Here is a 24,906-nt window from a genome sequence, read left to right on the forward strand (position 1 = left end):
GGGAGAGTCCTGGATCCTGGGCGGCTCAGGGTGGGGCTTGCAGCTTCCATTTCCTTGACTGGCCGCTCAGTGGGGCTCTCCCGCTGGGACATTCCGGAAAGTGATGTGGGTCGGGTGGGCAGGGCCAGCGGCAGGTGCCAGCACTCCGATTGCATAAAAGGCTGGAGATGTGGGGGCAGGGGGAGGGAGCGCGCCCTGGCCCAGGTCTGCAGTCTCAGCCTGGACGCTGAGCCAGACGGCCATGCAGCCCACGCAGCCCCCAGCGCCCCCCGGGGCCCGGAGCGGCCCCAGCCCCTGGCTCTGCCTCGCAACCCTGGTGCTGGGTCTCTTGCCTGGAGGTAAGCCAGGGCACTGCCCCGCTCCTGCTGCCCCAGCCTCCCTCCCGGGCCTGGCAGGCCGGGCTTCACCAGCCTGTCCCTTTAGGTGCGGGCGCCACGCCGGTGGCCGCGGCTGAGCCCCAAAGCCCCTGCTCTCTGGAGGGCGTAGAGATCAAAGGCGGCTCCTTCCGGCTCCTCAAGGAGGGCCAGGTCCTGGAGTACGTGTGTCCCTCCGGCTTCTACCCGTACCCCGTGCAGGCCCGCACCTGCAGGTCCTCGGGGTCCTGGAGCGCCCTGCAGACCAAAGACCAAAAGATTGTCAAGAAGGCGGAGTGCAGAGGTTGGAGGGCAGGGAGGGTGGCACGGGCCAGCAGAGCGGGGAGGCTGAGACGGGCGGGGGGGGGGCAGGCTGAGATGGGCCGAGCGGGTGCAGGAGCTGTCTGGGCTGGAGGGGGACGGCGGCGGGAGGAGGGAGCCAGCTTGCCCTGGGCACCGTCCGGTCCCAGGCGGCCCCGCGCGGGCTCCAAGGCACCCTTCCCTCTCGGTGACTTCCCCTTGTCCCTCCCCGAAGCGATCCGCTGTCCGCGGCCGCAGGACTTCGAGAACGGGGAGTACTGGCCCCGGGCTCCCTACTACAACCTGAGCGACGAGATCTCCTTCCACTGCTATGATGGCTACACCCTCCGGGGCTCTGCCAACCGCACCTGCCAAGCGACTGGCCGGTGGGACGGGCAGACGGCCATCTGTGACAACGGAGGTGAGCTGGCTCCCCGCGGCGGCCGGCCCCGCGGAGCCGCAGCCCCGGGCCTCGTCACTCCGGGCGCCGCCCGCCGGCCTGGCCCTCACGCGGCCCCCTGCCTCCGCAGCGGGGTACTGCCCCAACCCCGGCATCCCCATCGGCACCCGGAAGGTGGGCGGCCAGTACCGCCTGGAAGACAGCGTCACCTACCACTGCAGCCGGGGGCTCACCCTGCGTGGCTCCCAGCGGCGGACCTGCCAGGAAGGTGGCTCTTGGAGTGGAACGGAGCCTTCTTGCCAAGGTGACCCTTGACCCAAGCCTGCCCTCAGGCCAGGTCTTGCTCTCTCGGCCTCGAGTCCCCGGGCCAGGGCACTGTCTCCTTCCCGCTAACCCTCCCCGTCCAACTTCCTGCTGAGCCCGGCCCGCTCTGGACACGCACCCCCGTCCCGGGCCCTGGGCCGCCCCTGACGCGGGCCGCTTCCCGACCCGCCCAGACTCCTTCATGTACGACACCCCCGCGGAGGTGGCCGAAGCCTTCCTGTCTTCCCTGACGGAGACCATAGAGAGCGTGGACGCCGAGGACGGGCACCGGCCAGGTGGGAGGCGGCGGGCGGCGGGCGGCGGGCGGCGGGCGGCGGCGGGAGGGCAGGCGGGGCCTGAGTGTCTGGGCGCACGCAGGGGAGCAACAGAAGAGGAAGATCGTCCTGGACCCCTCGGGCTCCATGAACATCTACCTGGTGCTGGACGGATCGGACAGTATCGGGGCGCGCAACTTCTCGGGCGCCAAGAACTGCCTCCGGGCCTTCGTTGAGAAGGTGGAGCCCCCCTCCCGTGCGGGGACCCTGACCGGTTAGGGCCCCCTGAGCCCCAGGGTTTCAGAAAACCCTCAGGCCCTATTCTGTCCTCCCGCCCCTTCACGTGAAGCAGTTTCTTCACCTTTAACCCAGACGCCTCTGAAAACCCCAGTGACCAGGACCTGCCCCATCTCAGCCAAGTATTCCCCTTGCAATGCCTTATCCTTGATTCCCTCAGGTGGCAAGTTACGGGGTGAAGCCAAAATATGGTCTAGTGACATATGCCACGAACACCAACATTTTGATCAGAGTGTCGGACGCACAGAGCAGCAATGCAGACTGGGTCACAGAGCAGCTCAACAGAATCAGCTACGAAGGTCAGAAGCCAGGGCAGTGGGAGGAGGGGATGGTGGGAAGTTCACTCCCTTCGGGTCAGAGAGGTCGAAGGTTCAGGGGTGTTGTGTGAGACCCCCGAGACCAGGAGGACCACCATGCAGGGCTGGCTGGTTGATAGCAGGGCCCACGGGAGCAGGTGAGTGGGAGCTGTTGGGGGCTGAGTCACTTGCAAAAGGGAGTCAGTGGGCTGACAAGCCACGGAAAGGTTGGAAAATGTGGGATTTGACAGGCCGCAGGTTCAAGGACGGCTTGGAAGACGGGAGGTGACAATCCCTTTCCCGCCCACAGATCACAAGCTGAAGACGGGGACGAACACCAAGAAGGCCCTCCAGGCAGTGTACAACATGATGAGCTGGCCGGAGGACACCCCTCCCGAGGGCTGGAACCGCACCCGCCACGTCATCATCCTCATGACTGACGGTCAGAAGGGCTCGCCTGCCCGCTCCCCTCCTCACTTCAGCCCACATGTAACATTGCACTCATGGTGGGGCCCTGAGCAGCAACAGGCCTGAACCATGATCTTCCTGTGCCATTTTACGAGGGATTCTGTGATCCGTCACTTCCAAACCTGCCTCCCAGCCATGTGCCTGTCTGTCCGGGCCCTCCTGGGCCCTCACGGTCTGTCTCTTTTGTAGGCTTGCACAACATGGGCGGGGACCCAGTCCCTGTCATCCACGACATCCGGGCTTTGCTGGACATCGGTAGAGATCGCAAAAACCCGAGGGAAGAGTACCTGGGTGAGTTCCACTGCCCAGGACCAGCACCCTGCTTTCTCAGCTCCTGGCCCCCTGCCCCGGGGGGGCACTCACCCTTCCCTTTCTCCCTCAGATGTCTACGTGTTTGGGGTCGGGCCTCTGGTGAACCAAGAGAACATCAATGCTTTGGCTTCCAAGAAAGATAAAGAGCAACATGTGTTCAAAGTCAAGGACATGGATAACCTGGAGGATGTTTTCTACCAAATGCTTGGTAGGCAGATGTCAGACCGCAGGATGCCAGGAAGCTCAGCTCTCCCAGGCCCCTCCTTCCCGCTCCCCCGCAGCCTGGCAGCCGGGAAGGCCTCTCCCTGGCTCCACCAGTGTCAGGACTGCTTCCTGGCGCGTCCACTCAGAGTCAGAGCCCTTTCTCAAGCCCCTGTTTCAGAGGCCACGGGACAGACAGCAAACTAGTGAGCGGGGCCCAACACCAGCCAAGTCTCCGACCTTAGCCTCAGGTTCTCTCCGTCCGTGGCTTCAGGTCCTCAGGGCAAGCAGACCGATGCCCTTGCCTTTCTCCTTGCGCTCGGCACCCTCCACAAAGGTGCTGCCGTGGGGATGAGCGCCCCCTCAGCGCCCTCTCCCTCCTTCCAGAGGAAAGCCAGACTCTGGGACTTTGTGGCATGGTCTGGGAGCACAAGGCCGGCACCGATTACCACAAGCAACCGTGGCAGGCCAAGATCTCCGTCACGGTGAGCATGGCGCCCGGGGCGGGTGGGGACTGGCAGGGCAGCGTCCACGCTGGAATCGGGAGCTTGTGAGCGAGCGTGCCCGCCTCTATTGCCAGCGCCCTTCGAAGGGACACGAGAACTGCATGGGGGCCGTGGTGTCCGAGTACTTCGTGCTGACGGCGGCGCACTGCTTCACGGTGGAGGACCAGCTGCACTCCATCAAGGTCAACTTGGGTAAGGATGAGGCAGCCCTTTGCACCCACGGAACCATTTGGTCTGGCCCCACCAAGGCCTTAGGGATGAGTTTGACCAATACAGCAAGCTTTTTTTCCTTGTTAATCCTCACCTGAGGACATTTTTAATGACGGAGTGGAAGGGGAGACATGTGAAAGACATTGATTGGTTGCCTCCCAGGGGCTGGGGAATCAAGCCTGCAACCGAAGTACATGCCCTCGGCCGGAATCCAACCTAGGACCCTTCATTTCGCAGGCCGATGCTCCAACCCCTGAGCCAAACCAGCTAAAGTTGAGCAGGCTGATTTTTAATTTGATAATTTTGTATGGTTCATGAATGACGTTACTGTATAAGCATCCACATGGCCCTTGGCAGAAAGACCCCCGCCGGTTTTATACACTGAACAGTAAGGGATGGCCTGGGCCAGAGGCAGGAGGCTGCCCGGAGAAGGGGGGGGGGGGGGCAGAGGCAGGAGCTGCCCGGAGAAGTGGAGGGGGGGGCAGAGGCAGGAGGCTGCCCGGAGAAGGGGGGGCAGAGGCAGGAGCTGCCCGGAGAAGGGGGGGGGGGCAGGAGGCTGCCCGGAGAAGGGGGGGGGGGGCCAGAGGCAGGAGGCTGCCCGGAGAAGTGGGGGGGGGGGGGGGGGCAGAGGCAGGAGGCTGCCCGGAGAAGGGGGGCCCAGAGGTCTTCTCCCCTCCGACCTTAGGAGGAATGAAGCAGGACTTGGACATAGAAGAAGTCCTATTTCACCCCAAGTACAACATCAATGGGAAAAGAGCAGAAGGAATTCAGGAATTTTATGACTATGATGTGGCCCTGATCAAGCTCAAGAAGAGGCTGCAGTACAGCCAGACTCTCAGGTGAGGCAGCTGGCTCCGAGGTGTGAGGGGCCGAGGCCTGGGGTGCCGTGTGCCATCCGTGTCCTGCCTCTCCTGCAGGCCCATCTGTCTCCCTTGCACTGTGGGCACCAATCAAGCTTTGAGGCTTCCACCGTCAACCACTTGCCAGCAGCAGAGTAAGACATGTTGAGGGAGAGGAGCACCAGGGTGAAGCCCGACACAAGTGGGCAGAGGGCGCTGGCGGTGCCCGCCGGAGCCCAGCCCCAGGGAGGGCGCGGGCGCTGCGGGGCTGGTGGGGAGAGCAGCGCTGAAATGACCCAGTCCGTCCATCTGTCCAGAGCAAGAGCTGCTCCCTGCAAAGGATGTCAGCGCTCTGTTTGTGTCCGAGTCCATCAAGGACAGGAAGAAGTCGCTGACTCGGAAGGGCGTCTACATCAAGAATGGGGATAAGGTGAGGAATGTGGGACCCTACGGAGGTCCTCGGCTCAGACTCCCCCTGAGGGAGCTTGTTCATCCCTCCCCCGCTTCCCTCCGCACCCACAGAAAGCCGCATGTGAGAGGGACGCTCTGAAGGCCCCGGGCTATGAAAACGTGAAGGCCGTCTCCGAGGTGGTCACCCCCAGGTTCCTCTGCACTGGAGGGGTGGATCCCTACGCGGACCCCAACACCTGCAGAGGTGAGAACGGCTCCCTGGCGGAGCTGCTGGGTCCCAGGCCCAGGCGTTCTGCTGCAGCTTCTCCTCCCCTGCAGGTGATTCTGGCGGCCCCCTGATTATTCACCAGAGGAGCCGCTTCATTCAGGTGAGTCTCCCTGTTCCCAGCGGGGAGACACCAAGTGCTCAGCACGGCCCCGAGCAGGAAAGGTCACAGATGTGGCTAGAAAAGGGGGGCGGAACTGCCTCGCCTTAGGACGCCCCTGAACCAGCGGGTCAGGCCCACTGGGGGGCCTGGCTGCTGCGGAGGACAGGACCGAGTGGGCCCCTAGTCTATTTCTCCCAGGTCAGTGAGGTGCCATGGGGGTGCAGAGGAATTCTACCATCTGGTCCATGCAACCCCGTGCCCGCTGCAGGTTGGTGTGATCAGCTGGGGAGTAGCGGACGTCTGCAAAGACAAGAAGCTGCAGCAACAGGTACCTGCTCACGCCCGAGACTTTCACATCAACCTCTTCCAAGTGCTGCCCTGGCTCAAGGAGAAACTCCATGATGAGGGCCTGGATTTTCTATAGGGATTTCCTGCTGGAAAGGGGCACGGGGTCAAATTAAAACAGCTGTGACAACACCTGTGTTCAACATCCTTGGGGCCGGGAGTGGGGAAGGTGCACTGGCCATCTTGCTTTAAACAGGTAAAACCTAACAGCCGCTGCCAAAGGCTCAACCCAATCCCAAGTGCCGAGAAAGCAGAGGCTGAGGGAGATGTGTGGGCTTCCACCTCAGTGCTTTACTGAGACCAGTGTCGGGGCAGGCGGGGCACACGCAGTTCAGCTCCGCCACCTAGAAGCCATCCACCAGGTTTTCCTTGTAGACATCGTCGTTGTAGACAATCTGGGTCCTTTTGTCCCGATGGCAACCCTTAGGACTGTTCTGGACGGCTAGGGAGGGAGGAAAGGATTCGTTAAGGCCTGAAGGAGAGCACCGGTGAGACCCAAACGGAGTCTGACCACCTCACTCCTGGCCTCTGGCTCCTGGAAGCTGTTTCTATGCTGCCCTCTGGTGGCCGGATGCCTGTCTCCCTTTAGCCCCTTAGGCCAGTGGCTGCCAAACCATCACATCGCCCCGGCACATGGGGATACTATAAGAAATGGTTTGTTCTCAGAAAAACAGCAAATGTTATTACTGACACATCTGAATGGTGCTTACTACTGCTTTGAGTCAATACATCAAAAATTAAAATTATTGCTGAGACCGGTTTGGCTCAGTGGATAGAGTGTCGGCTTGGGGACTGAAGGGTCCCGGGTTCGATTCTGGTCAAGGGCATGTACCTTGGTTGCGGGCATATCCCCAGTCAGGGTGTGCAAGAGGCAGCTAATCGATGATTATCTCTCATTGATGTTTCTAACTCTCTATCTCTCTCCCTTCCTCTCTGTACAAAATCAATAAAATATATTTAAAAAAAAAATTAAGATTATCCTGGCCCGGTATGCTCAATGGTTGAACAACAACCTATGAACTTTAAGGACACAGTTAGATTCCTGGTCAGAGCACATGCCTGGGTTGTAGGCTTGATCTACTGTGTAGGGTGTGCGGAAAACAGCCATCAGTGATTCTCTCTCATCGATGTTTTTATCTCTCCCTCTCCCTTCCTCTATGAAATTAATATTTTTTAAAATATTAAAAATTAGAAAATCTCTATAGTCCTTTGTTGACATACTTGTCTTCTCTGAATTATTCCTTTTATCTGGAAGGCCACTCTGCTCTGAACACCCTGTTATGCCCCACTCCTTGGCCAGGAAAATCTACACTGAGTGGCCAGATTATTATGACCTCTGAACGCATAATAATCTGGCCACTCAGTGTGTGTGTGTGTGTGTGTGTGTGTGTGTGTGTGTGTGCGCGCGCGCGCGCGCGCGTATTTTTATTAGAGGCCCGGTGCATGAATTTGTGCATGGGTGGGGTCCAGCCAGCCTGGCCAAGGGAAGAGGACATGGCGGTTGGCCTGCCTGCCTGCTGGTTGAACTCCTGGTCAAGGGGACAATTTGCATATTAGCCTTTTATCATATAGGATACACACTGAGTCGTCAGATTGTTATGCGTTCAGAGATCATAACAATCTGGCCACTGAGTGTATTTCCGCTAAAACGAGAAGCCCCACAGTCCCCGACAGAGCTCACTCTGGGGAGCTGTGGCCGGAGCTTTCCCTTTCCTTCTGTCCCCTTCCTCGTCCTCCCTGTTCCAGTGTGTCCCTCCCCTCACCCCCAGGATCTCATCCCCGCCACTCTGGGGCTACCGTGAACGCCCGGCAGCAGCTCCCAATCTTTGGGGTCTCTGTACCTGGCAATGCTGACCATGCCCTGTCTCAAAGCGTGGCCTCTGTAAAAGGCCCTGACCCTCCTGCTGCTCCTTTGCTGCATCCCCTGGCCTAACCTGTCAGGAGGGCTGGGACGACGGGGCCCGGAGAACAGCACCCTGCTTCCACCCAATCCCCTGGATGTTCCCAAGCCAGTCCTGGGTCATTTTTCCTCCAGAAGTCAGCCCCCCTGGTGACACCATCACTCTGTAGCCACCTGATACAGGTGACAATGTCTTCACTCTCACCTGTGCCGGAGTTCCCGTTCCTATTCCAATGCTCATTTTATAAAACCAACGACGCTTCACCTCAACGCGAACAGGCCACGAGATGCTCTCTTCCTCACCAGCCTGGCCTGCTCAGTTACTTTCAACCGTTTTCTCTTCTTCTCCTACTTCCAACTGACCGAGGGCCTGACCACTCTCCTTCCCTTTCCCAGACCCAGACCCCTAGGGAACCGACGGGGTGAGCGCTGGGGACGGGATGAGGAAGCTTGTTCTTACCGAGGGAGCCCCACACAGACTTGCCGGTGGCGGCATCCAGCATGGGCTGTTTGCGGGCGATGCTGACTTTGAGCTGCACGGACTCCACCTGGGTCCCGTTGAGCTGGGGCAGAGGGTGGGGGAACGTTACAGACAAACCAAAGGAGCGTTTCCATGAGCTGCCATCCTAGGAGGGGACTGAGCAGGGATCGAGAACAAGGTTTGCCGGGAGCATGGAGGGACTCTTAGGACTTTACAGAAAACACGGGGACGGCAGGAGGGGGAGGAGCGGATCTGGGAAGTCCCACCTCAGCAACGGCCTGGTCTGCTGACTCCATCTTCTCATAGGTGACGAAGGCACAGCTGGAGGAGAGGGGACAGGGTCAGTAGAGGGACGTGGCTCTCCTCAGCGGAGCCCGATGCTACAGGCGCGGGGGACGGGCTGGCCGAGGCCGCACACCGTTCCTCCCGGGACTGACCATTTTGCCCGACGTCGTCCTTACTTTCTGGGGGGGTCCATGGAGAGGTCAATGATGTTTCCGAAGGGGGAGAAGGCCCCCCGGAGGAGGGTGGGCGTCATGTCTTCCCCATACACGTAGAGCGTGTTCCCCTTCCGAGGGGCCCGGCGTTCAGGGAACGAGTCCGACCCTGTGGGATCGCAGATGCACCCTCACCCTCCACGTTAAGAGTCCACGTTAGCTGCAGCCACTTTCCCACCAGCCATGCCCACTCACTGCGGAAAGGGCCCTCTCGGTCCCGGTCCCGGTCCCGATCTCGATCCCGGTCCCGGTCCCGATCTCGATCCCGGTCTCGGTCCCGATCTCGGTCTCTGTCCCGTTCCCTGTCCCGGTCTCGTTCCCTGTCCCGGTCCCGTTCTCTGTCCCGTTCCCTGTCCCGGTCTCGATCTCGGTCTCTGTCCCGTTCTCTGTCCCGGTTCCGCTCACGACTGCGGTCCCGGCTGCGGCTCCGGGGAGGAGAGACTGAGGAGCGGGCATTACCACGTTCTTCGTAGCCCCATTCAAAGCTCCGAGGAGGGCCGTCACCAGCCCCTGGGCCCTCTGCCTCCTCCCCATCTGGCCCCAGGTCCCGAAGCCGGTCGCTGGAAGACACAAAGCTAGGGGAGGCAGTGAGCATCAGAGGGGGCCTTTACCTTGTCTTCCGAGACCCCGTAGACTCAGCACGCGCTCTGGCGCCCAGCTCCTTCCCCTCTAGCCCCTCCACCCACCGGACCCAGCCCCATTTCTAACTTGCTAACCTCTCATACAGAGATTTCCTTTGGGGACGTCTGGACGACTGAAAGAGACCAAGCTTCAGTTAGGAGAACCCCTCGTTTCGGGCATGGGCCCCCCTCAGGGACAAAGGAGCGGGAGCGTTACCTCCTGCAGATCGTCGTCGGCAGAGATGCTCCTCTGGAACGGCTGGAAAGTGGGGACCGGCCCCTTCTCAGGGTCCTGGAAGGTGGCAGAGACCTGCCTCAGAGTGGGAGCAGGAGGCGACAACCAGGGGACAGAGAGGGGATTCCCCTTCCCTCAGCCCTCTCGCCTTCCGCTGGCCGATCATTTTTTCCTTTTAATTCCTTTGTACTTTTCTATCTTTTATTTTAAACATCTTACTGATTTTTTTACAGAGAGAAAGGGAGAGGGATAGAGAGTTAGAAACATCGATGAGAAAGAAACATCCATCAGCTGCCTCCTGCACACCCCCTACTGCAGCGTTTTTCAACCGCTGTTCCGCGGCACACTAGTGTGCTGCGAGATGTTGCCTGGTGTGCCGTAGGTGCAGACAAGACAAGAATTTTATAATTTTTCACTATTTTGTTTACTTAATATTTCAAATTAAAGTAATTATAAAATATGTTCTTTGTGTTTATTTGATTCCTATTCAAGAGAATTACTTTATATATAGTCAATATAGGCACAGAGTTAAATTTTTTAACATTTTCTAATGGTGGTGTGCCTCGTGATTTTTTTCATGAAACAAGTGTGCCTTTGCCCAAAAAAGACTGAAAAACACTGCCCTACTGGGATGTACCCTCAACCAAGGTATATGCCCTTGACCAGAATTGAACCTGGGACCTTTCAGTCTGCAGATCGACGCTCTATCAACTGAGCCAAACCGGTCAGGGCTGTACTTTTCTTATTTGATTATGTGGTATTTTAAAATAAGTGACCCTTATATACCTGTAAAGTACTTAGTGTTTCTCAACATTTCTTGAACCTGCTAACGTTTCAGCCTGCTCACTTCCTGAGAACACAATCCAAGAGCTCTCACACCTGGACTGGAGCCAGACTGCAAAGTGCAGAACTTAGGAGTCCCCCGCCATCTCCACTTTCTGGGTGACCACCCGGAGCTCGGAGTGGCCGACAATGTGCCAGGACTGAGCAGGCGTTCCTTTCCCCTCACCCTGCCTGCATTCCGACGCGGAGGGATGCCCCTGAAGTCAAGGGTCCCTGGACTAGCTTTCTGCTTGTGCTTACTTTTAACTTTCCCTCTAGGGTTCGAGAACGCTTGAAGCCTGAGTTCTTGGTCTCAGCCTTGATGGCACTGATGGCTCCTGACTTCACCAGCTGCTTCGCCTGCTCCGTTGCGGTGGCTGTGTCCACCACGGGCTGCTCTGACAGTGCTGGGGTGGAGGGAAAGAGGCGTGAGGCCGGCCAGTGGGAGAGGCCAGCCTGTGCTCCCGTCTCCCGTCACTCACAGCGTTTCACACCGCCCTGGCTGGCTGTGCTGCTGCTGCTTTGCTTCTTCAGAGCCAGCAATGCCTTTTTCTGGGAATGAGAGAGAGAGAGGGGCTGGTGAGGGCCGCCCTGAACAGATCCTTCCCCAAGGCCCGGGCACCTCACTCCAGCGCTCCCTTTCTCAGGAAAACAGCGCAGCAGTGCTCCTGGAGGGCTCGCCGAGGCAGCTTAGGCATCTGCAGGGCAGGGACACCTGAGCTACCCAAACAGGCATCTAGTGACTCCCCAAAGGATCGAGTTTCTGAAGGTGCAGACTAGGAATTCAATCATGGGCCAGAGCTCCGGGTATAAGCTGCAGGAAGGCATAGGCCTTTCTTGGGGGCTTCACCCGCCATCTCCTGGGCACTAACAAGAACACGCCCTTCACTGCTTCACTGCAGGACATGCCAACGCACAAGACACAGTTCCTCCTGCGCAAGAAGCTCAGTCTGAAAGTTACAATGTCTGGACTAAATTGTCAAGAATGTTTCAAGAGATGCAAACTGCTTGAGAGCAAGTAAAATTTCCTGATGTTACAATGGACCCCGGGTTAAATCTGTACAACAGAGACTGAGAAAAATAAATCTGTACAACAGAGACTGAGAAAAAGAGTGTTTTCCACAGAGAAAACAGGGTGAAAAAGATGCAGATATAAGGTTTGGGAATGCATGTTTTGGGACTAGTGAATAATTCTATTTTACTAAAAAGTGATACCAACTTAAGATTTTGTTCCACAAATAATGTGAAACTACTTAAGGATTCTGAGAAAGAGGACAGTCTGCTGGTTCCAATGGATCATTTTAATAAGAGTGAGAAATCTGTTAAAAACACACACTAAGAAACGTGTTTAGAGACCATTCTAACAGACTAAGTGAACATCAGCAGAGACCTGATTTATGGAATACGCAGGAAAAAAGAAATGGGAGAAATTATTTTCAAGAAAAAATCAAAGAGCCTGGTTGGTGTGGCTCAATGGTTGGGAATGACCTATGAACCTGGAGGTCATGATTCCATTCCTGGTCAGGGCACATGTGCAGGTTGCTGGCTCAATCCCCAGTAGGGGGTGTGCAGGAGGTAACAGATCAATAATTCTCTCTCATCATTGATGTCCCCACTTCTCTTATCCTCTCTTCCTCTGAAATTAAAAATTTTATATATATATATATATATATATATATATATATATATACACACACACACACATATATATACACACACACACACACACACACATATATATATATATATGAAGCCCAATGTATGAATTCATGCACCAATGGGGTCCCTTGGCCTGGCCTGCAGGATCAGACTGAAACTGGCTCCCTGACATCCCCCAGGGGTCTCAGATTGTGAGAGGGTGCAGGCCAGGCCGAGAAACCCCACCAGTGCATGATTTGGGTTGGCGAGGGACTTGGGAGGTTGGCCAGCTCGGGAGGGACCACGGGAGGGTTCCAGGGCATGTCTGGCCCATCTTGCTCTGTGCAGATCAGCTGGACCCCAAGAGCAAACTAACCTACCAGACGGAGCATCTGCCCCCTGGTGGTCAGTGTATGTCATAGTGAGTGGTTGAGTGTCCTTAGCATATCATTAGCATATTACACTTTGATTGGCTGAATGGCTGACTGGACACTTAGCATATTAGGCTTTTATTACATAGGATATTTAAAAAAAGAAGACAGCATCTGTTTGTCTATGCAAATGGCAAAGTCAGAGATGAGATTTAAAAAAATTGGTTTGAGAGAGAAACACTGATGTGTTGCTCCACTTACTGCTTTGATTCTTATCTGTGCCCTGACCAGGGATTGAACCTGCAATGTTGGTGTATCAGGACAATGTTCTCACCCGCCAGGGGCAGAGCTGACATTTTTTATCGCAAACACATGGAAGAACTGCACGTGGTCGGTCCGTATTTGGAAGATGAAGAAAAGGAACAAGGTTAGAATGGGAGGAAGGTGACAGCTTTATTTTGGATAGGTGAAGGGTATCACTAAGACACCCATGGAACGGGAAAAACTACACTTGGGGATCACCAGCTTGAGGTGGTCAAAGCCTTGGGGAAGGGAGACGACTCCATGGCCAGCTGATAGACGTGCCCACCTCTGAGCCACCCCTCAGGCTGAGCCCCCCTCCGCCCGCACACCAGCCGCGGCCTGGCGAGCACACTCCCTCACCTTTTTCTTCAGTTTGTTGAATTTCTTCTGCAGAGCCTCCTCCTCCTCGCTCAGTCCGGGGGGTATCACCAACATGGTGGCTCCTGGTTCAGGGGCGGGCCCAAGACATCTTTCTCCACGGTCCTGGGGTCGCCTCTCCCTAGCCCCGGCTCAGGCTCGGCGGCCGCCAAGCCGCCGGTGGGCCCCCCGCATCCCTCCCGCGAGGAGCCGCGGCCCCAGCGCCCAGCGGCACCGCGGGGCCGGGGAGAAACACCCCTCCGTCGCCAAGACGGTGGCACCGGGCCCCCGCCCCCACGGGTCAGTAGGGCAACCGCGGGTCCCAGCTGCAGAGGAGGGGGCTGCCGCGCCCTCAGCACCGGAAAGGGGAGGAGGAAGAGGGCTGGGGAAGGGGCGAGGGCGAGGAGAGCTCCTTACCTGGGGGCGTCCGCCCGGCCGCGGTCTCGGGCGACGGCCCGCGGGCACCGTCGCCGGCTCGGAACGATGACGTAGCGAGGGCGGAAGCGCGGAACCGGGTGGCGCAGGCACTTCCGCCCGGCCTTCCCCGGCGCCGAGCCGGCGGCCGCAAGCAGGCACTCGTCCCCGCCCGCGGCGGGTGGGTGGCGGAAGTCGCCTTCACTTCCGCCCTTTCGGGGGCGGGGCTTACCCTGCTACTCCTTGCTGCACTTCCGGCTGCGGGGCAGCTGCCGTGGCTCCCCGATGATGGAGACGGAGCGACTCGGTGAGGGGGCGGGGGTGGAACGAAGGAGTAGACAGGAATCTACCCTTGACCCCTGACCTCTGGTCTTTCTCCCGTAGTGCTACCTCCCCCAGACCCCCTGGACCTGCCTCTTCGGGCTGTGGAGCTGGGATGCACTGGGCGCTGGGAGCTGCGGAATGTGCCTGGGGCTCCAGAGAGCACAGTGAGTGACTTTGGACCGCAGTGAGCTTAAAACCCTTTCCTTACAGCAGGAGTAGCATGACCCGCTTTTCTGTCCACACGTGTCACCCGGGCCTGGCCTGGTGCAGGACACACTCCAGCCTGGCCTGCTCTGGGTCGGGCGCTCTGGGGATGTCCTAGCCCGGGAACTGCTCTTTGCAGTGTGTCTTCTCTCAGTGCAGTCCCTTCTGTCTCCAAGCACTTGCTGGTGGCTGAGATGCTAACCCTCTTCATCTTTTGAAATTTTCAAACCTCAGTGTGCCTCATAATCAGTGGGGGAAGCTTTTAAAAATACAGATTCCTAGGTCCAGCCCCAGCTTCTGAAATCCGTGCTATTAGCCAGCAGGTCCTTTGTTCTGTAAACTGTTACAGCCTTTGGAAAACATCGCCTCACTTTGGTTGTCCTAGTCTGTCTGGGTCACCTGCCATTCCTAACGCCAGTCCCAACACGTTCTCTCACATCCCTCTGTTCCAGCTTCCCCACGGCCTCCCTCCCTGTGCCCCAGATCTGCAGCAAGAAGCAGAGCAGTGGTTCCTGTCGTCTCCAGCCTGGCTGCCTCTGCACGGCCTGGAGCACTCGGCTCGGTGAGGGGTCGGAGGGGCCTGGACTAGGGAGATGGGCCATGAAGGAAGCTGAGACAGGAGAAAGAAGACTTGAAAATGACTTCCTTCTCTCTAGAAAATGGCAGAGGAAGATGGATCCTTGGTCTCTCCTCACTGTACTGGGCGCCCCAGTCCCCTCCGACCTGCAAGCCCAAAGACAACCAACCACGGGCCAGATCCTGGGCTTCAAGGAGGTAAGCTCTCAGGGGCCACGAGTTGGGGAAGGAGATCGGAGGCAAGCTCAGCCTCGGGCTCTGATCTCTCCTCAGGTCCTGCTGGAGAACACAGAGCTGTCGGCCACGACCTCCTTATCTCTGCGCCGGCCACCGGGGCCCATCTCCCAGTCCTTGTTGGGGAATCCAACACAGTACCCTTTCTGGCCAGGTAATCGTTGTGGGCATGAGATTGTAAGGGAGGGAGCCCTCGGTCTCCAGGGAGGGGTTCCCGTATCCCTCCTCATGAATCCCCGTGCCCAACCTCTCCCCAGCTGGGATGGATGAGCCCTCCATAACAGAGCTGAGCACTCGGGAGGAAGCTGAGGAGGAGATAGACTTTGAGAAAGGTGAGGTGGTGCCAGGATGGACCGTCGGGAGGCAGGCTTCAAGTCTGGGCCCTGAGCTGCTGTTAGCCCTTCTGTGCTTTTGATCAAGTTAGGAAAAGGTCCCCCTTCATAACCAACGTACTGTCCCATGTCGGAAGACTGTTACAACTGTCCCCAGCTACGACGCTGTGCTGTGCATGCGTTCTTCCGTTGGTGTGACGGGCGACTTGGTCAGGTGCAGCGGCCTGACCCTGTCCCTGTCCTCCAGATCTCCTCACTATTCCGCCCGGCTTCGAGAAAGGCGTGTCCTTCGCAGCAAAGGGTGAGCTGTGAGGTGGGAGTGGAGAGGTGTGCCTCCTCCTGTGGGACAGAGATGGATGGATGGGCCTCCCTTTTGCCTTGCTCCTCAGCTGACCCAGCTCCAGCTGCTGGGCTGCTCAGCCTCAGCCGCCTGCTAGAGCCCCTGGATCTGGGCGGGGGCGACGAAGACGAGAGGGAGGCAGAGGGCCAGCCGGGAGGCACCAGAGGAGACACTGTTCCAGCCTCTCCCTGCCGTGCTCCCTTGGCCCGAGCAAGCAGCTTGGAGGACCTCGTGCTGGAGGTGGGTGCTTCTGGGCAGTTGGAACAGGAAGGGAGGGGCCTTGGCCCCGGAGGCGGGCCGGCTGGCTTGGATCTCAGGGAGACTGGACATCCTTTGGGAGCAGGAGGGAGGGGGAACATTATGGCTGTATCTGCATCACCCATCTCCCCTCCTTTTCCAGGAAGCGTCCACAGTTGTGTCCCCTTCAGAGCCCCCCAAGCCCCTCCCTCAGGAGCAGTGGGCCATTCCTGTGGACGTCACCTCCCCCGTTGGTGACTTCTACCGCCTCATTCCCCAGCCCGCCGTCCAGGTAGATGCCCAGTCCTCCTCCCGGCCGCCGCTGTCTGCTCTCCTCCCACAGGCCAGGCGCCTGCCAGCCGGTCTTGGACCTCAGTCCTGGCCCCGCTCGCTCTGGCCTTCCGCCCTGCGTGCCCAGGAGCCAGGGGCAGGAAGGCCCTCATCCCGCTCTCCCTCCACAGTGGCCGTTTGAGCCGGACGTGTTCCAGAAACAGGCCATCCTGCACCTGGAACGGCACAACTCGGTCTTCGTGGCGGCTCACACGTCGGCAGGGAAGACGGTTGTGGCCGAATATGCCATCGCCCTCGCCCAGAAGCACATGACCCGGTGCGGCCCTCCCTTCCTCAGCCATCCCTGCTTCCTCCTGCGTCCGTCTCCTCTCTTCCCGTGCTTTACTTCATCTCTTACTCATTACTTAAAACACATTTTTATTGATTTCAGAGAGGAAGGGAGAGGGAGAGAGAGGAACATCAGTGATGAGGGAGACTCATGGATCGGCTGCCTCCTGCGTGCTCCACCCTGGGGTTGAGCCTGCAACCTGGGCGTGTGCCCTGGCTGGGAATCAAACCGTGACCTCCTGGTTCATAGGTCATTGCTCAACCACTGAGCCACACCAGCCTGGCTTTACTTCATCTTTTCAATGGGAGGTTTGGGGGAGGAATTGAGACGGGCCCGGGAGGAAACGAGAAGGTGTGGGGAGAGTGTAGAAGCGTGACCTGCCTGCATTTCGTCCAGGAAGGGGCCGTGGACAGAGTTTTTCTGAGATCACGTCACGAAGGAGAAGGAGGGCAGTGTGGGTGGAGAAAGGAGCGCTCGCGCTCGGCGGCATGCTGCTGGGGGGCTCGGGTGGAGGGGAGGTGCTGACCGCAGTCCGTGTGGAGTGACTGGCTCACCTACACCCTCTTCCAGCACCATCTACACCTCCCCCATCAAGGCTCTGAGTAACCAGAAGTTCCGAGACTTCCGGAACACCTTCGGGGACGTGGGGCTGCTCACGGGGGACGTGCAGCTGCACCCAGAGGCCTCCTGCCTCATCATGACGACAGAGATCCTCCGGTGAGAGATGGGTGGTCTGGGTCGCGGAGGGAGGCTGCTCGGGAGTGCTGGCTGGGCTGCTGGGCGCGGGGCCCGGGAGTCAGCCTGCGGTCCCCCCAGCTCCATGCTGTACAGCGGCTCGGACGTCATCCGGGACCTGGAGTGGGTCATCTTCGATGAGGTTCACTACATCAACGATGCGGAGGTGAGGAGCAGGAGGCGGGGCCCGGGCCAGCGGTTCTCCCCCGGGGGCGCTCGGCAGCTCCGTCCACACCCGGAGCCTCCCTGCCTCTGCCTCCGGGGAGCTCGTGACCCGTCCTCCCTCTGCCCAGCGCGGGGTCGTGTGGGAGGAGGTGCTCATCATGCTCCCCGACCACGTCTCCATCATCCTCCTGAGCGCCACCGTGCCCAACGCCCTGGAATTTGCTGACTGGATCGGGTGAGACGTGTGTCCCGGGTGCTGGGCGGAGGGGCTGGGTTGGGGCGAGGACTGCCACAGCGGAGAGTGGCCAGACCGTGGGGAGGGGTCGGAGTGGGCTGGGGAGCATGGCCACTTGGGCCCACACCACTTTGAACGTTGGGAGAGACGATGGCGGAGACAGCCACCCAGCCCGGCTCCCAGAGGCGGAGGTGGGTGGGGAGGTGGCTGCTCCTCCCGCTCCCACCCCTGACCTTTCCTTCCGCTCAGACGCCTGAAGCGCCGCCAGATCTACGTGGTCAGCACTGCCGCCCGCCCGGTGCCCCTGGAGCATTATCTCTTCACGGGGAACAGCCCCAAGACCCAGGGGGAGCTCTTCCTGTTGCTGGACTCCCGAGGCGCCTTCCACACGAAGGGGTAAGCTGGGGGGGGCGTCAGCGCTGGGCCCAGCAGGGGACTGACGGCCACTGTGCAACCCAGGTACTACGCAGCCGTGGAGGCCAAGAAGGAGAGGACGAGCAAGCACGCCCAGACCTTTGGGGCCAAGCAGCCCACGCAGCAGGGGGGGCCTGCCCAGGTGAGGACCAGCAGGCTCCACCTCGCACCGCCTGCTGCTGCCCTCGTCCCGGGATCGGACTTGCTGTGAGCACTGCCCCAGCGACACTTCCTTCTCCCCCGCCGGGCTCCCCAGGACCGCGGTGTGTACCTGTCGCTCCTGGCCTCCCTCCGCACCCGCGCGCAGCTGCCCGTGGTGGTGTTCACCTTCTCCCGGGGCCGCTGTGACGAGCAGGCTTCGGGCCTCACCTCCCTGGACCTCACCACGAGCTCCGAGAAGAGCGAGATCCACCTCTTCCTGCAGCGCTGCCTCGCTCGCCTCCGGGGCTCTGACCGGCAGCTGCCCCAGGTGTGCAGGGCCCCGGGCTCGGGGCCGGTGGGCTGGGTGCTCGACGCCCCCGACCTCGGCCTGGTCCCCGCAGGTGCTGCACATGTCGGAGCTCCTGCACCGCGGCCTGGGCGTGCACCACAGCGGCATCCTGCCCATCCTCAAGGAGATCGTGGAGATGCTCTTCAGCCGCGGCCTGGTCAAGGTGCCTGCCGCCGCCCGCCCGCCGCCCCTCTCCCTGCCGCCCCTCTGTAGCTTCTTGACCTCCCCACTTTAGGTTTCTCATCTTAGATGGGATGCATTCAGAAGAGAAACCCAAAAAGCTAGCAAGCATAGAAGTCATTGGGAAAATGCAAATTGAAACTCGTAAGACTTCAGTGCTTAGACGGTGAAACTTAGGAAACTGGCTGATCCAAAAGGTGCCGTAGCCACGGGCAGACCTCGGGCACATGGCGGCTGGGTCCCGGGCCACCGCAGTGAGTGCTTGTCGCATTATGGCGAGGCACACGGAGTTTCTGGCTTCTCGGTGTGTGTAAAAGTTACGCTCACTCCACACTGTGCTCTGTTAAGTCTACAAAAGGGTTATGTCTGAAAACAGTGCCCGGACTTTAAAGAATATGAATGCTCACCGTCTTCTGAGCCTCCAGTGCACTAGAACTTTTTCGCTGGTGGAGGGTCTTGCCCGCCCCATGTTGATGGACGCGCAGTATCTGGGAACTGCAGTCCAGCGAGGTCTGCCTGCCTGGGACTGCAGGACCCTCCGTGCAGGGTGGCCAGCCTGCCGTGCCCTGGCATTCCTTGGGCCAGAGTAGGTATAATGTCCTCGACCCTCAATCCCGGTCCTGCACAAACACAAGACGTCCTCTGCCCGGCCCCGGGGAGCAGGTCTGCTCTCGCTTGGCCAGCCTGGCAGGGCCTGGCCCCTGCCCTCAGGGAGAGCGGTGAGCTGTAGGGATGCTCCCGTGTCCTGCCGCAGTTGGGAGCGGGGTTGTGTAACCACAGGAACACGGTGGGTGCTGAAAACACCCCGTGGAGGAAAAGAAGGAAACAGGATACACACAACTGCTTTCCATGCGAATTGCAAATTACACGCATACAAGACAACATGTAAGAACATATTCACACAAAACGATATTAAGACATCGGACGACCGACAGTGGGGGTGGGGGGCACATGGGGGCACAAAGAAGTGAATAGGTAGCCAAGGAAGTAAACGCGGGGAGTGGTGGTCCCCGGGGTGGCATGGGCTCCTGAGGGAGCCAGCTGGACACGCAGCTGCCCAATGCCTCGCTGGAGTAGCGTGGGGCGGCTGCGGGCCTGTGTGCCGATCCCCTTCCCGTGTCCTAGGTCCTGTTCGCCACAGAGACGTTTGCCATGGGTGTCAACATGCCGGCCCGGACGGTGGTGTTCGACTCCATGCGGAAGCACGACGGCAACACCTTCCGGGACCTGCTCCCCGGGGAGTACGTGCAGATGGCGGGCCGGGCGGGCCGCAGGGGCCTGGACCCCACGGGCACCGTCATCCTGCTCTGCAAGGGCCGCGTGCCCGAGATGGTGGACCTGCACCGCATGATGACGGTGAGACGCCGGCCCGGCCCACCCGCCCCTCCTTCCTGTCATTTCCTTCTGCCGGGAAGCCCAGTTGGGAGGGAGCAGACAAGGGCCAGACCGGTCTCCTCTCTAGTCCCACCGAGTGCGGAGCTAGCGGGACCTTTGTGGATCTGTCCACTTTGCTCCCTATTTGGCAGAAGAGGGGAGCGGGCAGGGTGTCCAGGGTGCCACGGGCAGGTGGTCTGCAGGGCAGAAGAGGGGAGCGGGCAGGGTGTCCAGGGTGCCCCGGGCAGGGCGGTCCGCAGGGCAGAAGAGGGGAGCGGGCAGGGTGACCAGGGTGCCACGGGCAGGTGGTCCGCAGGGCAGAAGAGGGGAGCGGGCAGGGTGTCCAGGGTGCCACGGGCAGGGCGGTCCGCAGGGCAGAAGAGGGGAGCGGGCAGGGTGTCCAGGGTGCCATGGGCAGGTGGTCCGCAGGGCTGGCCGGGAGCAGCGGGCCCAGCCTGGTCTCCCGCCCCTGCAGGGTAAGCCCTCGCAGCTGCAGTCTCAGTTCCGCCTCACGTACACCATGATCCTCAACCTGCTGCGGGTGGACGCCCTCCGGGTGGAGGACATGATGAAGAGGAGCTTCTCCGAGTTCCCAGCCCGCAAGGACAGCAAGGTGAGGGGTCAGTGAGCAGTACCCCGGCATGGACGGACGGGGAAGCCCGGCTGGGAAGAGGTGGCATGCGGAGGCAGGTGGGATGTGGCTACTGAGCCTGGAGTCTCATTTCACGCCTGCCAGGCCCACGAACAGGCTCTGGCTGAATTAACCAAGAAGCTGGGGGCCCTGGAGGAGCCTGACCTGACGGGCCAGCTGGCGGACCTGCCCGAGTATTACAGTTGGGGAGAGGAGCTGACAGAAACCCGCAGCCTGATCCAGGTCAGCAGGGCGTGCGGGGGACGGGACGGGGAGGGGAGGGAGACAGGTGGCACCCAGGGTGCTCCTGGACTGGTCCCCGCATCCCTAACACTTGCTCCTCCCCCCGTGTGCACATGCCCGCTCTTCAGCGACGTGTCATGGAGTCTGTCAACGGGCTGAAGTCGCTCTCGGCCGGAAGGGTGGTGGTTGTGAAGAGTCAGGAGCATCACAACGCACTGGGGGTGGTCCTGCAGGTGATGCAGGGTCTGGGCCCGAGGGAGGAGCAGTTACCCTAGCGGTGCCCTCGTCTTCCCTCCCATCACCACCACTCGGTGCCCTCTGCCCTCCCCTGCACCCCCATGCCGCCCGCTGCTTGCTTGACTTGGTCTGTATGGGTGGGCTCTGCGTGGCTACTCCGTGATCCCTGCTGAAGGTGGGACCTGCTCTCGACCCTGTTGTCTGGGCCTCCCCTCCCCCAGGTCTCCTCCAACTCCACCAGCAGAGTGTTCACCACCCTGGTCTTGTGTGATAAACCCGCCTCTGAGAACCCACAGGAGGGGCGCCCGGCCGCCCCCGCTGTGCCCTACCCAGACGACTTGATGGGATTCAAACTGTTCCTGCCTGAAGGTGAGAGCAGACGCCGGTGCCCAGGGCAGTGAGGGCAGGCCTTGGGGTGAGCTCTGACCCTGCCATTCGTTCCAGGGCCCTGTGACCACACGGTGGCCAGGCTCCAGCCCGGAGACGTGGCTGCCATCACCACCAGGGTGCTCCGGGTGAACGGGGAGAAGATCTTGGAGGACTTCAGCAAGAGGCAGCAGCCGAAATTCAAGTCTGATGCTGGGAGGCCCTTTCCGGGAGGGACCCGGGGTGGGGGGTGTGGTTGGGAGGCCCGCAGCCTGAGGGGCACTCTGATGGAAGAGACGACTCAGGACCTGCTGCTTCCTCAGGAAGGACCCTCCCCTTGCTGCGGTGACCACTGCTGCCCAGGAGTTGCTGCGCCTGGCACAGGCCCACCCCGCGGGACCCCCTACCCTTGACCCTGTCAACGACTTGCAGCTTAAGGATGTGTCCGTGGTTGAGGGGGGACTCCGGGCCCGGAAGCTAGAGGAGCTGATCCGGGGGGCTCAGTGCGTGCACAGCCCCCGTTTCCCTGCTCAGGTAGGGCCCTGGGGCCAGCTTCTAAGCCTTGTCTCTGGTCCCCTGCAGGCTGCCTGCCCCATGTCAGCCCGGTCCTCCAGCCCCGTGGAGGGCGGGGGGCGCTGACCCGCCCCTGCCTGTGGCTCTCCACAGTACCTGAGGCTGCAGGAGCGACGGCAGGTGCAGAAGGAGATAGAGCGGCTGCGCTTCCTGCTGTCAGACCAGTCGCTGCTGCTGCTCCCCGAGTACCACCAGCGAGTAGAGGTGAGGGCAGTGTGTGGGGGCTAGTGAGGGAGAACAGCGGCTTCCGACACCCGCCTCTTCCGTCCAGGTGCTCCGAACGCTGGGCTATGTAGATGAGGCGGGCACCGTGAAGCTGGCGGGGCGTGTGGCTTGTGCCATGAGCAGCCACGAGCTGCTGCTCACCGAGCTCATGTTCGACAACGCCCTGAGTGCCCTGCGGCCGGAGGAGATCGCCGCCCTGCTCTCCGGCCTGGTCTGCCAGAGCCCCGGGGACACTGGGGAGCAGCTCCCAAGTACCCTCAAGCAGGTACTGCCCCCCCCCCCCCCCCCCCCCCCCGCCGCAGTATTCCCAGGCCCCACCCCAGGGCCCCGTGACCTGTCCAACCCTGTAAGCGCCCCTAAGAGCTGCGATGGCTTCTCCCCTGACCTGAGCCTCGCTAGCCCTGGAGCGGGAGGGGGCTTACTGACCCTCGCCCCGCAGGGAGTGGAGCGTGTGCGCGCCGTGGCCAAGCGGATTGGAGAGGTGCAGGCGGCCTGCGGCCTGAACCAGACAGTGGAAGAGTTTGTGGGGGAGCTGAATTTCGGGCTGGTCGGGGTTGTGTACGAGTGGGCCCGGGGCATGGTGAGTAACTGGACTGGGGTTGGCAGCGGTGGGGAGAGCCTGCCCAGGTCTGTAATGTGGCCCCCGCCTGCTTCCCCACAGCCCTTCTCTGAGTTGGCAGGGCTCTCGGGGACGCCTGAGGGCCTGGTGGTCCGCTGCATCCAGCGCCTGGCCGAGATGTGTCGCTCACTGCGCGGGGCGGCCCGCCTGGTGGGCGAGCCTGTGCTGGGCGCCAAGATGGAGACGGCGGCTACCCTGCTGCGCAGGGACATCGTCTTTGCAGCCAGCCTCTACACCCAGTGAATAGCAATAAAGCAGCAAACCGCCTGTGTGTGTGAGGTGCTGGGCAGGGTGACCGCTCAAAGACACAGCAGGGAGGACCACCTGGAAGTCTGCTTTAACTGCACAGACAGGCCCAGCCCCCCGGAAGTATAAGTCCTTAGGGGCCGGTGTCATGGGGGGGCGGTGGCAGCTCCTGAGTCATGGCTTCCACGTACCACGTGGGCAGGAAGACATGGGGGGCATCCCGGTGCACAGACACGGTTACTGGGCCGCCAGGCTCCCAGGAGAAGAGGTGGACAAGCCTGCGGGGAGGACGGAATCAGCAGCTGAGGGCTGGAGGCCGGCTCCCGGGGCCCAGGGGGAGGGAGGGCCGGTGCCTCACCGGGGGTCGTCCTGGACGACTGTGTTCTGGGCGAAGCTGAGGAAGGCGGCACAGAAGTTCATGCACACGGAAGGGTTCCAGCCGTCGCGGTCATTCTGGAGGGGGCCGAGGGGGAGGCAGAGACAGTGAGGGCAGGAGTGGGAGAGTTCACCCTGCAGGCCTGGACACGGGACCTGGGGCCTTGGCGTGGGGGTCCTTACCCTGACGTGTTCGAACATCTGCATGGTGGGAAAGGTCTTGAGGGAACAGACGAAACCCTCGGGGTTGCGGAAGCCAGCGACAACATTGGGGACGCCCAGGAGGAAGGACTGCGCCCACCATTTCAGGAGCTTGTGTCTGTAAGGAAAGAGGCTCGGGGCGCCGCCTCCTTTCCCCCAAGCCCCTTTCCCACCTCAGCCCCCCCTCCAGAACCTGTAGAAGCTCCTCCATTGGCCCGGGCTGTGCATCTCCTTGGAGGTCTTGAGCTCCACATAGCAGGCGGGGGGCTCCGGGGAGGGGGCCTGGGGGTCAGTGCAGTCCACCTCCCCCGAGAAGAGCAGAGGGTGGCTTCCCAGGCGGCTGCGTAGCACAGAGCAGAAGGCCACGTTGGTGTTAACCTCCCCAGAGGGGTCGGGGGAGCCTCCAGGTTTGTCTGTACGGAGAGAAGCAGCAACAGGGTGGGGGCTCTGACTCCGGGGGAGCGGGCGGGCTGCGGAGCAGGGGCGACTCTCACCTGCACACATGTACTGCTCGAACTTGTACCCCATGTACATCAGCTCCCGCAGCAGGGGCGGCCGGGAGAGCCGCTGCGCCCGTGCGGCCGGCGTCTCCACCTCACTCAGGTACAGCGTCCCCTGGAACCGGGAGGCCGCCAGCTGCCAGCCCTCCTGCCGCTCGTACGGCGTCGTCAGCAGTTTCGTCAGGTGCCCCCGCCACGTCACGATGGCCCCTGCCAGCCAGCCGGGACCCCTGCGCGGAGGGACAGGCTGACGGCCACCCAGCACCGCTCGGAGGCTCCGGAGCTCCCGCCGAGCCCTCCCGCGCGGGCTTCCCGATGGCCGGCGGGCAGCCCCGCCCGCTCACCCCTCCAGCCCGCCGCGGTGCTCCAGGAGCCAGCGCAGCAGGTGGTCCAGGCCCTCCCGCGCCTCCTCGTCCCGCGGCCGGTACCGCTCGGGGTACCCGTCTCTGAGGTCGAAGTCGGGGCGCTGGCCGTTGGCGGGCGGGCGGTAGTAGCGCAGGGCGCGGGCGTCCCCGCGGTAGCGGCGCTGGGCGTCCAGGGAGAAGCAGCCCAGCTGGGAGGGGCGCCGGTAGAACGGGAAGGGCCCGGCGTAGAGCGCGGCGGCCGTGGGCAGCGAGGGCGCGGGGCGCGGGAGTTTGCTCCGCGGCTCAGCCGCCGCCACCTCCCCGGCTCCCCGCTTGGTCCCTCCGGGCTCCATGGGCGCCGGGGG

At 60.9% G+C, this 24,906-nt stretch overlaps 4 protein-coding genes and 1 long non-coding RNA gene across 6 annotated transcripts in view; 2 read left to right on the plus strand and 3 right to left on the minus strand.

Moving 5' to 3' along the window:
• LOC311626233 overlaps nucleotides 1-24,906 on the minus strand; it is a 1,185,289-nt gene that overhangs the window by 470,494 nt on the left and 689,889 nt on the right. The gene's annotated exons all lie outside the window — the stretch shown is intronic.
• Nucleotides 18-6,016, plus strand: CFB (complement factor B). Its single transcript, XM_084891084.1, has 18 exons — nucleotides 18-338; nucleotides 424-657; nucleotides 889-1,074; nucleotides 1,184-1,357; nucleotides 1,551-1,652; nucleotides 1,735-1,871; nucleotides 2,089-2,227; nucleotides 2,535-2,666; nucleotides 2,882-2,983; nucleotides 3,075-3,212; nucleotides 3,593-3,690; nucleotides 3,786-3,903; nucleotides 4,607-4,760; nucleotides 4,839-4,915; nucleotides 5,078-5,190; nucleotides 5,283-5,415; nucleotides 5,490-5,539; nucleotides 5,808-6,016. The coding sequence occupies exons 1-18, from the start codon at nucleotides 242-244 to the stop codon at nucleotides 5,961-5,963; spliced, it is 2,340 nt and encodes a 779-aa protein (XP_084747210.1). The 5' UTR covers nucleotides 18-241; the 3' UTR covers nucleotides 5,964-6,016.
• On the minus strand, nucleotides 6,156-13,695 carry NELFE (negative elongation factor complex member E). The gene is made up of 11 exons (XM_084891200.1): nucleotides 13,526-13,695; nucleotides 13,112-13,194; nucleotides 10,922-10,991; nucleotides 10,701-10,846; nucleotides 9,600-9,674; nucleotides 9,479-9,516; nucleotides 8,958-9,337; nucleotides 8,727-8,871; nucleotides 8,532-8,586; nucleotides 8,245-8,347; nucleotides 6,156-6,326 (listed from the first exon to the last, which is right to left on the minus strand). The coding sequence occupies exons 2-11, from the start codon at nucleotides 13,184-13,186 to the stop codon at nucleotides 6,229-6,231; spliced, it is 1,185 nt and encodes a 394-aa protein (XP_084747326.1). The 5' UTR covers nucleotides 13,187-13,194; nucleotides 13,526-13,695; the 3' UTR covers nucleotides 6,156-6,228.
• SKIC2 (SKI2 subunit of superkiller complex) lies at nucleotides 13,717-23,142 on the plus strand. Of its 2 annotated transcripts, XM_084891026.1 has the most exons (28): nucleotides 13,717-13,829; nucleotides 13,907-14,010; nucleotides 14,503-14,612; nucleotides 14,707-14,824; nucleotides 14,900-15,014; nucleotides 15,118-15,192; nucleotides 15,440-15,493; nucleotides 15,582-15,772; nucleotides 15,933-16,061; nucleotides 16,231-16,376; nucleotides 16,959-17,105; nucleotides 17,205-17,289; nucleotides 17,417-17,523; nucleotides 17,773-17,919; nucleotides 17,983-18,079; nucleotides 18,194-18,406; nucleotides 18,480-18,590; nucleotides 19,733-19,963; nucleotides 20,457-20,594; nucleotides 20,718-20,855; nucleotides 20,984-21,088; nucleotides 21,314-21,461; nucleotides 21,537-21,663; nucleotides 21,782-21,992; nucleotides 22,125-22,235; nucleotides 22,303-22,521; nucleotides 22,696-22,836; nucleotides 22,918-23,142. In XM_084891026.1, the coding sequence occupies exons 1-28, from the start codon at nucleotides 13,808-13,810 to the stop codon at nucleotides 23,116-23,118; spliced, it is 3,741 nt and encodes a 1,246-aa protein (XP_084747152.1). In that variant the 5' UTR covers nucleotides 13,717-13,807; the 3' UTR covers nucleotides 23,119-23,142. The 2 variants fall into 2 exon arrangements, with proteins under 2 accessions (XP_084747152.1, XP_084747151.1); XM_084891025.1 differs by having other exon boundaries at nucleotides 22,696-23,142.
• Nucleotides 23,197-24,902, minus strand: DXO (decapping exoribonuclease). Its single transcript, XM_084891263.1, has 6 exons — nucleotides 24,542-24,902; nucleotides 24,192-24,427; nucleotides 23,891-24,037; nucleotides 23,680-23,815; nucleotides 23,480-23,574; nucleotides 23,197-23,399 (listed from the first exon to the last, which is right to left on the minus strand). Exons 1-4 carry the CDS (start codon nucleotides 24,892-24,894, stop codon nucleotides 23,802-23,804), a joined length of 750 nt encoding a protein of 249 aa, XP_084747389.1. The 5' UTR covers nucleotides 24,895-24,902; the 3' UTR covers nucleotides 23,197-23,399; nucleotides 23,480-23,574; nucleotides 23,680-23,801.

The sequence above is a fragment of the Pipistrellus hanaki genome (genome assembly GCF_964339955.1).
Source record: "Pipistrellus hanaki genome assembly, chromosome: 7".
Lineage (NCBI taxonomy): Eukaryota > Metazoa > Chordata > Mammalia > Chiroptera > Vespertilionidae > Pipistrellus > Pipistrellus hanaki.